Genomic DNA, 13349 nt, shown 5'->3' with positions numbered 1-13349 from the left:
TTCTGGTTATCCCTGACACACCTGACGCCATTCCTGATTTCTGCCTGTTTGACCATTCTTTAATAAAATGCTGCATATGGATCCGAACGCCTCCGACTCCTTGTTACAATAGTAAATATAAATTCAAATGTGCATTTTCTTTACACACACATATATAAATAAACACGACCTTGGTATTAAACAAAGATCTTAAAAAGAAAACATGAACCACAATCTTAATATTATTCCTTCCTATTAGTACTAAACTTAATAATAATTATATAAATGTTGTTGTCCAAAACATTTTGCATTGCCTTTTTATCAAATAATTGTCAGTTTACAACACTGTGAGGTGAAGGGGAATGTAAAATAATATAATTCAAAAAGTAACCCAGTTTTGTTATAAAGATTGACTTTTTCCACAGATTTTCCCAAATAACCATTCTGTATAAATGCTGTCTTATTTCATTATATGTATATATTTGCTAAAATACATAAATATTAGATAGATAGATAGATACTTTTTCTAAAAAACACATTATGTTCCATTCACCTCTGTGTAGGACGTTACCACTGTGTAAAAGTAATTAGAAGAGCGCAAACACTCCCCTGTCATCATATGAACCTGCACAGGCCTACAGAAATACTCCCTTTTCAGAACCACAAAAGTCAACGGGAGCAGACCAGACACCAGATGAACCATCACAACAGATGCTCCTCTCACTGATCTCTGGATGCTTCTCATGAGAGAGGCCAATAATGGAGAAAAGAGCAGAAACATCTCAGCATTCTTCCAGATCTGGACGGGTTAAGAGAGAGCCATCACCTTCTGCTAAAGAGAGGAAAACCAAAGCACCCAAATCCGTGAAGCTCCAAGAGCCCCACAAAAGAAAAGAAAAACCAGATGTGACAGTAGAAGAAGAAAGAGGTGAAGCTAAGGAGGCTCAAATCATCTCGAGCAGCACTGTTGTAAATGTAGACAATGTGAGGGAACAAATAAAAGAAGATCGAGAGGAGTTGCTGGGATTACTGGAGACCGAAGGACCTGGAGAAGGTAAGTGTGGAGAAGAAAACATCTCAGAAAAGATGGAAACTATCTATAATATGTTCTTTTGTCTTTAATATTTCAATAAAGCCTTGAAGAAGAGATACCTTGGAGTCTGTGAGCTACTTCTTATCATCTTGGTCCTGTCTGTGGTGATCTTCTTCTTGCCTTTTTCCATATGGTTCTGTGTGCAGGTATGCTTTTAACCAGTGGGATTTTATAGGATTTAATAATAATAAAATATTATAATGTATTTGGTAACCGTGTTGAGGTCCCATAACTTTCATTTATAAATGTTATTATGTATAAAACTGTTTATTTGTAGATTGTGAGAGAACATGAGAGAGCCGTTATATTTCGGTTGGGGCATTTATTGCAGAAGAGACCAAGGGGCCCTGGTACATTTTAATTTACATATTAACACTTTTATAGTTTATAGCCATATTCTAGTTATTATGAAATACATTTTATTTTAAAAATATTTGTATTTAATTTTTATGTTTATATTTATTTTATATTTTAATATTAATGTATAATTGTTACAGATGTTTAATATAATTTAGTTAATATAATTTTTAATTAACATATTACTGATTTTAATGTTCTTTTAGTATGTGACTATTAAGAAGAAATCTTTTTTATATTTTAATAATTTATGTTTGTGGACTTACATGTTTAATTTTGCTGCAGGGCTGATGTTTTATTTCCCATTTTTGGATGTATGCCATATAGTGGACATTCGTCTGAACATACTGAAGATCCCTCCTCACACGGTAATTTCTTTGCCTTGATAGTAAAGTTTTCCGCTCATAGACCTTAATCAGGTTAGACACCATATTGAATTTTACATGGATGAAAACGAGTATGTAAGGGACGAATGTATAAAAGCTTTACTGAGTTTTTGTCTACTGAAAGTTTTTTCGAAAACACATTTTGTCTGCTGAACAGTCGACATGCAGTCAGTTTTTTTTACAGACTGTATTTCTATCCCTCACAGCCTTGCTTTCATTCCTGTCAAAAATGAAACATTGTGCTACCCCCCGACTAAGGTCTATGTACGCAGCATTGTATTTTTCTGAGATGACCTCGGAGTCATTTAATGAAGTGCACTCTAAAAAGCTGACTGTGTCAAATCCCATCCCACTTACACACGTAAAGTAAACATGAGGGTTTACTTGTAAACATGAGGGTGCATCTGGTTGAAGACTGGCCCAATTGAAAAAATAAATAAATAAAACACTCTTAGGTCTCTAGATATGGCTTGGATCTTTCAAAGCAAGTCAAGAGTATTTTATGGCCCATTTTATCGACTGCTAAGAAAATTGCAAGTCTAAAAAATTATAAAACACCTCTCCATATAATTTCATGTCATTGTATCCTCAGGTGGTGACCAAAGATCTGGTGTGCACTGAAGTGAGCGCGGTGTGTTACTATCGTATCGAGAACATCTCTGTGTGTTATTCCTCCCTTGCCAGTGTCCCAGATGTGCTGCAGTCTCTGACCCAGGTGTCTGTTAGAGAGATACTAGCCCACCATACCTTCACTGACCTTTTGCTTAACCGGAAACGAATGGCCCAGGAGATTCAGGTAAATGTCAACAGATATGAACACCTCACAAGGACTTGAAGCAATACGTTTTTAATAAGATTATATTTGTTGGGCAGGTCAGTTTAGATTCGGTAACCTGCAGGTGGGGAATCAAGGTGGAACGAGCGGAGATGTAAGTATGTAGAACAGATTAGACTCCAAAGGTTTTCCCATCAAGGGACTCATAACATATCTCCACTGTTGCAGAGAAGAAATCAGTCTTCCACCTGAGCTGCAACACAACTTTGCTGTGGAGGCCGAAGCGAGACGTCAGGCACAAGTCAAAGTAAGGCCATAAGTACGAAATGGGATTTGAACCCACAACTTTTTAGTTTACAACCCAGCTTTACTTCACACAGGTGATCGCTGCAGAGGGAGAAAAGGCGGCTTGTGAGGCTTTGAAGGCCTCTGTGGAGTCTCTCTCTGGTTCTCCAATGGTTGTGCACCTTCGTCTCCTGCAGCTCCTCAACAATTTGCGCTCTGAGCAGCCTGCAGTGGTTCTCAACATACCTCCTGATGTCCTGACTCATTCCATCGACCTCAGCAATTTGACCAGACCTGCCAATCAAAACCTGACCACAGGCGATGGCTCCGATGATGCTAACAAAGATTTGCCCATGATGTAAACACAACATGACTGTCAGTGTTCACTTAGGAAGAAGTTTCATACAAATGATTTTACATAAACGTGCACAATATATCAGTACTATATTGGTTATTGGATTATGGTATGGGTAAATTTTTATTTGTGCTTGCTTATTTCATCTATTTTTACATTTAGTTGCCTTTGCTCCATCTAACTCGTTAACTTAATCTTTAAAAATACTAATAATTTACACTATTAAATGTAATCTTTAGCAAATTTTATGATATGTGCAATACAAGTACACTTCAAATAAAGATGTATCTGTTGAATACTTTATTATTTTGCCCAACGTGAGCTCCAGTATGGCGTTTATTCCCATTTAGTATTTCTTGGTGCCTCTGGACAGTTTCGGGCTGGCTTCAGGTTTCTGACTTCTTGTTTTAGCTTCAAAATGGGTGCTGGGTGCCTTAAATGAGGGTGTTACATTCTTCTTGCTCGCTGTAAAAAGGGTAAATATAGTCAGAGGTCAGAAAACAGGTCAGTTCATAACATATACTGTATTCGATCAAGTCGATCAAGTCGAATTGACCAAACTGACCAACAGAAAGCTACTTGGTTTGAGACAGACTTGTATGAGTGGTGCTTCATAAATCACTGCATGTACACTTGGTCTCCACACTAGGTCGAGCCTGTATCTGCCTCTCCAGATCTTGTTTCTTGTCCAGAGCTGCCTGCAGGTGTTCGGCCTTTAGCGCTTTTTTTCACCCTGTGGAGGTGATTTGGTTCATTTTATTAGGCCCTAATTCAAACTAGCTGTATCGCTAGCAAGCTAACTGCTTATATGAAAATCTGTTAGTTACAGTAAAAAATAAGGCCCAGTGGTGTCTTTCAAGGGTTCCTCTTCATCTTCTTTATTAGGTTCCTCTGGTTGTTGCTCAAGCTAAGAAGAAATACAATAAAGTTACTCACATTCTGTACTAGCATAACTGTATTCAACCAGAAGACCCATGCTTATGTCACTCACAGACTGTGGCAGTTTTTCCAGACAGCTGCAGCTCCACAGGGCATCCCTTCACACCCGACAGTAGTGTTCGACAGGCCTCCACCCACTCACCACACTCTTTCTGAATGAACACAAAGCAGAAGAATCCATGGCATTTCATGCGAGAACTCAATCTGAATCATTACTCAAGAAAGAGAGCTTGCTTGAGAGGATTGTTAAGCCCCTGAAATTTAGAAAGTTGGTAGAGCTCATTCTCTGTTTTGTTCTGAGCTGAGCCCTTCAGAATCGCCTCCTCCTAAATAACCTGACAAGAGCTGCAGGACAATTTATATAATGAATTTATGCTTAACTATAAGCAGCTCCTCTTGATGAATTGAGTATCTTCTTGATGCATTGAGTTTTATGAGATTACCTTGAGATGTACTTGGAAAAGTAGTCAAGTTTCCCAAAGAGGATCCTGGCATACTCCTCCAGCTTTTCAACAGAATTCAGGCATTGTTAGATTCGGTTCATGGACTGGGACCATCATTAGCAGAAGGTCCACCATCCAGCAAATCAACTTGGTGTGAAGAAAAGTTACCTGATAACACATGATTAGATCATCACTCATGGCCTGGGGCATGGGCATCCAGTCCTGCTCCAGGAAGTCCACCTTCCTGCAGACTTTAAGTTGAATCTTGGTTAAACACCCCGAACCAGGTAATCAAGGTCTTCAGGATTACTCAAAACTCCATTTCACAAAAGAATCAAGATCATAGAGATCATTGTTGCTAATGGTTTTCTACAATCTACTTAAGCTTACAGTGCATTTGGTTAACGCAACTGTTATGCCCCAAGCCATGAGAGATGATAATCTTGTCTTGTCTAGCCCAGGTTTGTTGGATCTAAATTCTGAAGGAAGGTGAGTTCCAGGAACAGGAATGGACAACCCTAACCCCTGACTTACGGCATGCAACAAATGTTACGCAGTGCTGGGGTGTAAAAGTTTTCTTGAGAGAACTGGAATTTCTTCATTGCCTGTAAGACACAATTCATTTCAATCCTGTCAAAGATGCAAACAGGGAATTTGGACATGGTTCAAATAAAAACATGAATCAGGTTATGTGTGTTTTGTGTCTTTTGTCAGAAGTATCTGCCCATGTTTCTGAGGGTCCATTGGGTGTACGATGCTAAGTTGGCAGTAGATGAGGTATCTCACTAGGTTTTGCAAGATAGTTATTATGTTTGATTCTTGCATCTCTCTTACTTGGTGTGGGGTTTCTTTTTAGCTCAGTCCTGTTCTGATTGTGTGCTGTCCACTAGCTGGAGAGTCTGCTTAGACTGATTCACTAAGTTGCCAAGACCTTCCTCCAACTTGAGCCAATCCCCTAAAGACTGCTCCTCTGGAAGTCCACTCAAGGACTTTAATCTTCTTGACCAGAACTCCATAGTTTCAATAAGCAACATTACCGATGCATGGATCCCTGCATAAACAACCAAGAGCAGATGTCAGTATCTACTGAAAAAAAAGTAAACGTGAGGAACTAAAGATACTAAAAAAACGTTGGTGATGTGGATGAAAAAAAAAGTATATATGTATATGTATTTTTTTAATCAAAAAAAAAAATAAAAATAAAAATAAAACCAGTCAGTCAGTTACAAGTGAATTCATGGAATCACATTATATTGTACAGTTCGAAAAAAGTAAATACATTTAGAGATTTGCTAGATTACATTTAAAAGTGTTTTTTTTTAACTTATATTTTTATATAAAATCACAACATTACATACAATAAAGTATGGCATTGGGTTTTAGTCATGTTAGTCCAACATGTATTTTAGTCACGTTAGTCCAATATGTTTACATTTAAAAGTGTTTATAAATAAAAGTTTGAGTAATAATAAAGAATAGGAATATATGGACTGATTTCTCACTTCTTTATTGAGCCTGTCAAAGACATAGTGCTGTGTGACCACTTCAGACCAGTTCCTGTCCACTTCTTCTCCGAGCTGCGTGTCTTCACACCCCATCAGCTTGGTTAGGGCTGTCACTTGAGTTTGAAAAGCCTCCTCTGACAAGTTAACCATCTTCTCCTCAAAGTTGACAAGAAAAGCTTCAATTTTACTTTCAACAAAGTCAGAGCTACTAGAATACAAGACAAAATGAAAACATTATTATTCACAAAAAAACGGACTAGATAAACGTCTAGTTTTCTACATAAATCTTGCCTTAACTTTGTTGCCTGAGTCTCAATGGTAACTGAGAAGCCATGGACACCGGAGGTGTTTCTGCAGGATGGGTATTAAATATACAAGATAAACTAATCACAAAACATAAATTACTTCACAAAATATGATTTTAATGTTTAATACCTACATGTATTATGATATCAATAATAATAATAAATAAATAATAACATGGTAACAATATATTTCATATTCTCAGTTCATATAGTAACATATAGAATTAATATGATAGCCGTTATAATTAATTTATATTATATTATTATTAAATCCATTCACCAAAAATATATTATAACATGTATACATTATAATTGTCACATTTATTTATTTATTTGTTTTCTAATTTTATCAACAGTAATTAGTTTGCTCTTACGTATTGTTCATAATGCTCTGTACAGCACTTTGGTCAACATGGGTGGTTTTTAAATGTGCTTTATAAATAAACAATGAATGAGTGAATATTATAATGGATAAACTGCATTTACCTGTATTTTTGGGGGTCGCTCGGTGATTTGGTTATCATCGGGTCGCTTCGTTTAGATTCTCTGGCTCCGTCAAGTCTTACAAACCTGTCAGACTGCATCCAAACAGTATAGATTTAACATGACTGACACCTGGCACTAATATATTTACGTCCTCTGCTGTATTAAATATTAAGTCTCCAACAGCTACTAATCTCTTTCAGTAAAAAATATATATATATATATATATTAGCTTATTACTGTACATGAAATACCTAGGGTATACTCAAAACCTTAAGTCGGGGTAGTAAAATTACAAAGCTAAAATAACAATAAAGCTATATATTAATACATTTTAAAAGCTAATAAAAATAAAAAAGCACATAAAATTGATTTAACTTAAAAATAACATGTAATTTAAAATATTAATATACAAATAATAAAATAACACTGCTAAAGATAGACAGTTTAATCCAAGACCATGAATTAAGATTCAAATTATTTAAATGAAGAATAAGGATACTGTAATTAAAGCTCTTTTTTTTTGGTGAATTTTGAGTTTTGAAAGTTTTAATTTCTTATAGTATATATTTTTATTATACTGGCCATCAGCATAACATACATGTACAATGACAAACGTGGCACGTAAATATTAGCATTATTATATGTGATTTGTGCTTTTATTGTTACAAATTGCATCTAAAAGTAACATTCACAACTGTACAATCACTGTACGCCCCAGTGCAAATTGTCTACAAATCAAAATACACAGCAAAGGTACAACTATATATTCCAGCAGCATAAAAATAAATATCTACTCAGAAAAACAAAAAGTAGCCTATAACATCTGAATTAAAAATATCTCAATTGGAATATTTTTGACTATAGTTACAGAAAACACTCATACGTCACTTGATAAAAATCCAAAGTAGATTATACACACACGAACCCACAAGGATTTGCTACAAGTTTTTGAAATATAAAGACATCCTGGCATGAGTTCACAATATATCTTGCTGTTCTGCTTGAGGACTTAAGCAAACAATAATTTCTTTTGAACGTCACCTGACTATGAAATGTGCTGATTGTGTTCAGTCTATTATTACTCACAACTGTTACATGTGGTTTCTGACAATACTAAGTTTAACATGAATTTAATATCATATTTTTTGTGTAAGACATGAATATTGTTTTGCGTACCTAATCATGAATTCACTAAACATCACATTTTTTCTCTCTTAACATAAAGAAAGCTTAAGCAAGTGCTCATTTTCTCAAAACACATACTGTGCCAGCTGTTAATAGATGGAGTCCAACATACAATGTGCATCTGCTTCTGATCCAATTAAATCAGAGCATTGAAACCACCCTAAAAACTGCATAATGGCCATTTTGCAAAAGTCTGAGCTTATTTTTGTGCCTTTTAACATAATATCCACCATTTTACCTTGACTAATGGGATAGTTCACCCATTTTGTCAACGTTTACTCATTCACATGTTGTTCTAAATCTGTATGATCAAAACAACTGCCGGTAGCCATTCACTTCTAGTATTTTTCTCCATTCTATAGAAGACAATGGCTACCGACAACTGTTTGGTTAACAACATCCTTCAAAATACCAGACAATTTTTATTTTTGAGTGAATCATCCCTTAAAAGTTCTCATATACTACATTACACTCAATATATAATTCATAAGATTAGTAAGATTGTGCCACAACAGATTGTGTTTTAAACCTAGTTTTAACAGTGAACTCTTAAGTTCTGAGAGCCAAGGAATAGTTTTTGTGCTTTGCTCTAGTCCCTGCTTTGAGTATCCTATGGACTGATTAAGTTAGAAGTGTACTATTATTACTGAACTACTATGTGTGTTTGACAGCTACAAACAAACAAGGGTGCGTTTCCCGCATCGTTAGCCAACTATGGTCGCAAGTTCTGTTGCTATCAACAAAGTTCAATGATTAAATTTTTCCTGAAACCATAGTTCCAAGGAACATTCGCAAAATTGTGTGGTTGGAACTACAGCTTTTGACATTTGGTTATGAGCTTAGTTTCTTGTTAGCATGATATCTAAATGTATATACATTGTTTTATATGTACTATTTTAGCGTGTCTAAGCAGCGTTTTTGAAGAGTACGCTTGAGTATAAATGCGTACGGAACCCTGGAGTATGACGGAAAAGGGAACATGTGATGAATCGTACAGTACATCAAACAAAAGAAAAACAAGGCGAATGAAATAGTAAAGCAATCTTTAGATGCTACGTTCGTAAATCTCAGAGTCTCAGATAAATTTTTGTTGTGGAGAAGATGAGAGCTGAAACAACAAAATGTATAGGGAAGTAAAGTGTAAGCCAGTTACATACTACGTTAACACGATTTAAAAAAAAATTAACAGCATTCTGTTGTTTGAGTAAATGAACTATAAACTATCGAATCGATTATTTATCAGACGTTTTTACTCTGCCTGTGTGCGACGTGATTAATGACAATTCTATATTGTTGTACCAAGATGTTTCAATGAAGAAGATGCGACCATGTTACTACGATTTTCAGAAACAGTCGTCACTAGCTAGTTAATTTTTCTAACGATGCATCATACTACGAAACGCACCCCAGATTGGTTCCAATCGCCATATAACATAACATCAAACCAAACAACATCGGATCCGCTGCTGCTAAGTTGGCATATGAGTTGAGATGTAAATCAGCAACAATTTTGAGGTAGCTGGGGTGGCTTATCGGTTAGCCGGGTGGTTTTGGCACTGGTGACCATGGATGGATCCATATCAACTCTCTCAGACATCTTCACACAGATAATGTCAACTAAGCGCTCGAATACTTGTCTGACGTTGATGTTCTCCTTGGCGCTGGCTTCATAGTACTCAAACCCTGTGAGAAAGTATCAAAAGAAATCAGATCAAATCCAATTAATAGGATGAAAGACTGGACACATAACTTACCTAACTGGTCGGCCAAGTGTTTCCCCTTCTCAAAAGGCACCACTCTTTCCTCATCCATGTCACATTTATTCCCCACTAATATCACCTGAGCATTATCCCATGAATAGGTCTTAATCTGTGTTGCCCTGAAAGGAAACGTGCATTTATCTCATATAACTTCAATGGATAAAACTCTATGGATTTTGGATTAAAGCTCACCAGTCCTGCACTGCATTGAAGGACTCTTCATTTGTGATGTCGTACATGAGGATGAAGCCCATGGCTCCTCTATAGTAGGCTGTTGTAATAGTTCTATAACGCTCCTGTCCCGCTGTGTCCTATAGACAACAGAAAATTATCAAATTCTTTATACATTTATGCCAAAAATAGAAGTTGTCAGAGGCCTGGCATATTGTTTAGAAAACAAGATACACGAGATATGCGTGTGTGTGTATGTGTAGAGTTAAATTAGTGCTGTCAAGTTTATTAATCACATCCAAAATGAACGTTTGTGTTTGCATATTACATGTCGTGGTACTATATATATATATATATATATATATATATATATATATATATATATATATATATATATTCATATATGTTTTATACTTTACATAAATACAAATATGCATTACATATATTTGTTAAATACACACATATATATTAAATGATTAATTTTATTAATTGTAATCTATTAAACAATAAAAAAATACTTATACTAAACTGTGCACTGTATACACTTTTTATAAATTTTTAAATAATGTCAAAATAATTAAAAAATTATCAGAAATGTACAAAATAACTAATATATATAATTATCACAGATAAAGGCTTCATAAGTTATTTTTTAATTAAATTATACATTTTATTTATTTGAATCTCATGACTTTTCCATTTCTTTTCAAAGATGCAATACAAGCTTTGGTGGCATTGTTATTTATTAACAGTGTGACATACCATGACCTTCAGTGCTCCATGAATGCAACGGATACCAAACATGAGGAGGACAAACTAAATGAATGGTTTAGTGAAACGACGTAATTTCTCTATTTTAGGTCGTCTTTATTTAAAGCCCATTTTTTTTTGCTCCACTTGGCACCAGTTTCCCTGCAGCTGTTTTGAATGAGAGCCTATTTTTAACACCTCACAATCAATACACCCAGATTATGAATTATCACAAATTGTGGTTGTGTCTTGTCACCCAGCTCTCTCGTGTGCTTTCGAACTCTCTTCCCACCCCTTCTTACCCTCAGGAGCTGTTTAATTGGCTATGAGGATCTCTTTCTGCCAGGGAGCAGTATGGAGTGCTGCTTCCATGACAACGAGCATCGATGATGCATGTGGGGGGGGGCGGGGGATAAAGGAAGGCGCTTGCTTTCTTTTCCTTCAGAAAAAGATGGCTCTCATTCACAGCCTGGTAGATAGAAGGTGATTGTGGAAGGTAGAGAATGCGCACATCACATAATACAACCAGATGCCCTTCAAGTTTAATGATGCCAGCCAATCACATTCGAACAAGAAAACAATCTGGGGCTAAAAATAACCTAATTTTCATTCACATATTAGAATATTAGGCATTCAGTTACACCAATAAGCCTGCTCCAGCACTCACCCATATTTGGAGCTTCACTCTCTTGTCGTTCCTGTAAACGGTCTTCACCTTAAAGTCGATGCCGACTGTGCTGACGAAAGAGTTGCTAAAGGAGTCATCTGCATATCTGAATAAAAAGCTGGTCTTCCCTACACTACTGTTGCCAATGATCAGGAGTTTGAACATGTAGTCAAAGTTCTGATCAGATCCATCTCTCTGCCCGAAGCGTTGGTCTGCTTTAGCCATCTGTGAATAAGGAGGAGAGAATAAATGCAGGAGACTGGTATCAACCCTGTTACAGGTATTGTTACAGGAGGTTGTATTTAAAAAAAAAAAAAAATTATCCACCTTATTTTTTTCTTTAAGAGCGGGCACAGCTAATTGTTCATTGTATGGGTCTGGCTTCTGGTCTCTTCCAAGTCCAGCTATTTTTAGCTGTACAAAACGCACATTTTGCTGCTTGATATTGCAAATTGGCGTGTTTTACCCATAGACTGTATGGTTTTACCATATTATTTTAATGTATTATGTTTATATTTAACACACTGGTTTTGTAGTGCAAACAGTTTTACAGTTTAATGTACATGGTTATTTTTCTCGTTATTTGCCTACAACAACTAATGAACCAGGAGTCTCACCCTTACTTTCAAACTAAAGAATAAGGTGGAAATATCCTTCAATAAGATAAAAATGTAAATTTATCACACACAGACACACACACACACACATATATATATATATATATATATATATATATATATATATATAAAACAAAATACAATATGTTAAATATTAATTAACAGAACAGATACAATACAGTAAATACTGGTGTCCACCCTGTTACTGAATTTTAAAAATGAATTATAACATTACAATTATTATAAAATTCAATAAATAAATAAAATCAATAAACTATAAATTACAAGAATAAAAAAATATAAATAAAAATGTATAAAAAACAGGACCACCAGCTGTGGTCTATGTAGCCTATAATCAAAACAAGTCTCGAATGATGCATATGCCAATGCATAATTTTATGCCTTCATTTCTTATTACAGTGTTTTTTTTTGGGGGGGGGGGGGGCAAAACCACCGTTAAATCAACGTAACAGGTTCAGCTACACGAGACGTTTGACATCTACATCCATTCACAAGGATAAATATCATTGCATAATCAGAAGGTGTTATTTGGACCATGTAAACACACGAGCTCGTTCATAACCATCATCGAGATATTAACGACATCCTGACGGATGACATTCACCGACAAACATCCATAATCGACAAGCAGCAGTCATTTAATGGCATATGATGGAGAAGCTCACCTCGGATGTAAGCGCAGCTCTCGTCTGGTGCTCTTGTAGGTGGGGGTTTATGGACGCTACAGCTCCTGACGACGCGTGCTCACCGACTCGACTGTGAACGCGTCCAAAACGCCCGCTTTCCGTGCGTATTAGCGCGTATAATAGTGAATGACAGTGGTTTTATGGAGATTTATTGTCGGGTTTATTTGAAAGCGCGCTGTGTACAGTAGGGTGGGGCAACGGCGACAATTAACCGACGTTTAACTGTGTCGGTCTAATTCACCGCTAAATGTAAACGCTTAAAATCAGATTAGGAACATACTGCGACTCAAAAAAGTATTTAAACACATATTGCATACCGAGATGAAATGTCATCGTATTAGAGATGATAGAAAATAAAATAGCCTACCTGGCTTAGAGATAGATAGATAGATAGATAGATAGATAGATAGATAGATAGATAGATAGATAGATAGATAGATAGATAGATAGATAGATGGAATCCTTTGGAAATCAGGGTCCCATGGAGGAAGAGAGGAGAGGCACACAATCCACATTGCTTGAGGTCCAGTGTAAAGTTTCCACAGTCAGTGATGGTTTGGGGTGCCATGTCATCTGCTGGTGTT

General features: G+C 36.0%; 2 protein-coding genes across 2 annotated transcripts; one reads left to right on the top strand and one right to left on the bottom strand.

Moving 5' to 3' along the window:
- The first annotated feature begins 548 nt into the window (after window positions 1-548).
- Window positions 549-3357, top strand: LOC132131505 (podocin-like). The gene is made up of 8 exons (XM_059543547.1): window positions 549-1033; window positions 1115-1218; window positions 1350-1422; window positions 1715-1797; window positions 2408-2611; window positions 2689-2744; window positions 2819-2897; window positions 2971-3357. The coding sequence occupies exons 1-8, from the start codon at window positions 739-741 to the stop codon at window positions 3235-3237; spliced, it is 1161 nt and encodes a 386-aa protein (XP_059399530.1). The 5' UTR covers window positions 549-738; the 3' UTR covers window positions 3238-3357.
- Window positions 3358-9365: 6008 nt separating this feature from the next.
- On the bottom strand, window positions 9366-13001 carry LOC132131798 (ras-related protein Rab-3B-like). The gene is made up of 5 exons (XM_059543919.1): window positions 12745-13001; window positions 11442-11666; window positions 10046-10164; window positions 9848-9972; window positions 9366-9776 (listed from the first exon to the last, which is right to left on the bottom strand). Exons 2-5 carry the CDS (start codon window positions 11664-11666, stop codon window positions 9592-9594), a joined length of 654 nt encoding a protein of 217 aa, XP_059399902.1. The 5' UTR covers window positions 12745-13001; the 3' UTR covers window positions 9366-9591.
- Between the last annotated feature and the right edge of the window lie 348 nt (window positions 13002-13349).

This window comes from Carassius carassius, chromosome 48 (genome assembly GCF_963082965.1).
Source record: "Carassius carassius chromosome 48, fCarCar2.1, whole genome shotgun sequence".
NCBI lineage: Eukaryota > Metazoa > Chordata > Actinopteri > Cypriniformes > Cyprinidae > Carassius > Carassius carassius.
Note: the sequence above shows the minus strand (reverse complement) of the source record. Positions and strands in the feature narration are given on the sequence as shown.

What these genes read in the sequence shown, in the direction of transcription:
- LOC132131505 (XM_059543547.1), top strand. Translation starts at nt 739, where the DNA reads ATGGAGAAAAGAGCAGAAACATCTCAGCATTCTTCCAGATCTGGACGG. An exon ending in CCATATGGTTCTGTGTGCAG is followed by an intron (nt 1,219 to 1,349) that starts GTATGCTTTTAA and finishes GTTTATTTGTAG; the next exon opens with ATTGTGAGAGAACATGAGAG. An exon ending in GACGTCAGGCACAAGTCAAA is followed by an intron (nt 2,898 to 2,970) that starts GTAAGGCCATAA and finishes TACTTCACACAG; the next exon opens with GTGATCGCTGCAGAGGGAGA.
- LOC132131798 (XM_059543919.1), bottom strand. Translation starts at nt 11,666, where the DNA reads ATGGCTAAAGCAGACCAACGCTTCGGGCAGAGAGATGGATCTGATCAG. An exon ending in GAGTGAAGCTCCAAATATGG is followed by an intron (nt 10,165 to 11,441) that starts GTGAGTGCTGGA and finishes TGTTGTCTATAG; the next exon opens with GACACAGCGGGACAGGAGCG. An exon ending in ACACTTGGCCGACCAGTTAG is followed by an intron (nt 9,777 to 9,847) that starts GTAAGTTATGTG and finishes ACTTTCTCACAG; the next exon opens with GGTTTGAGTACTATGAAGCC.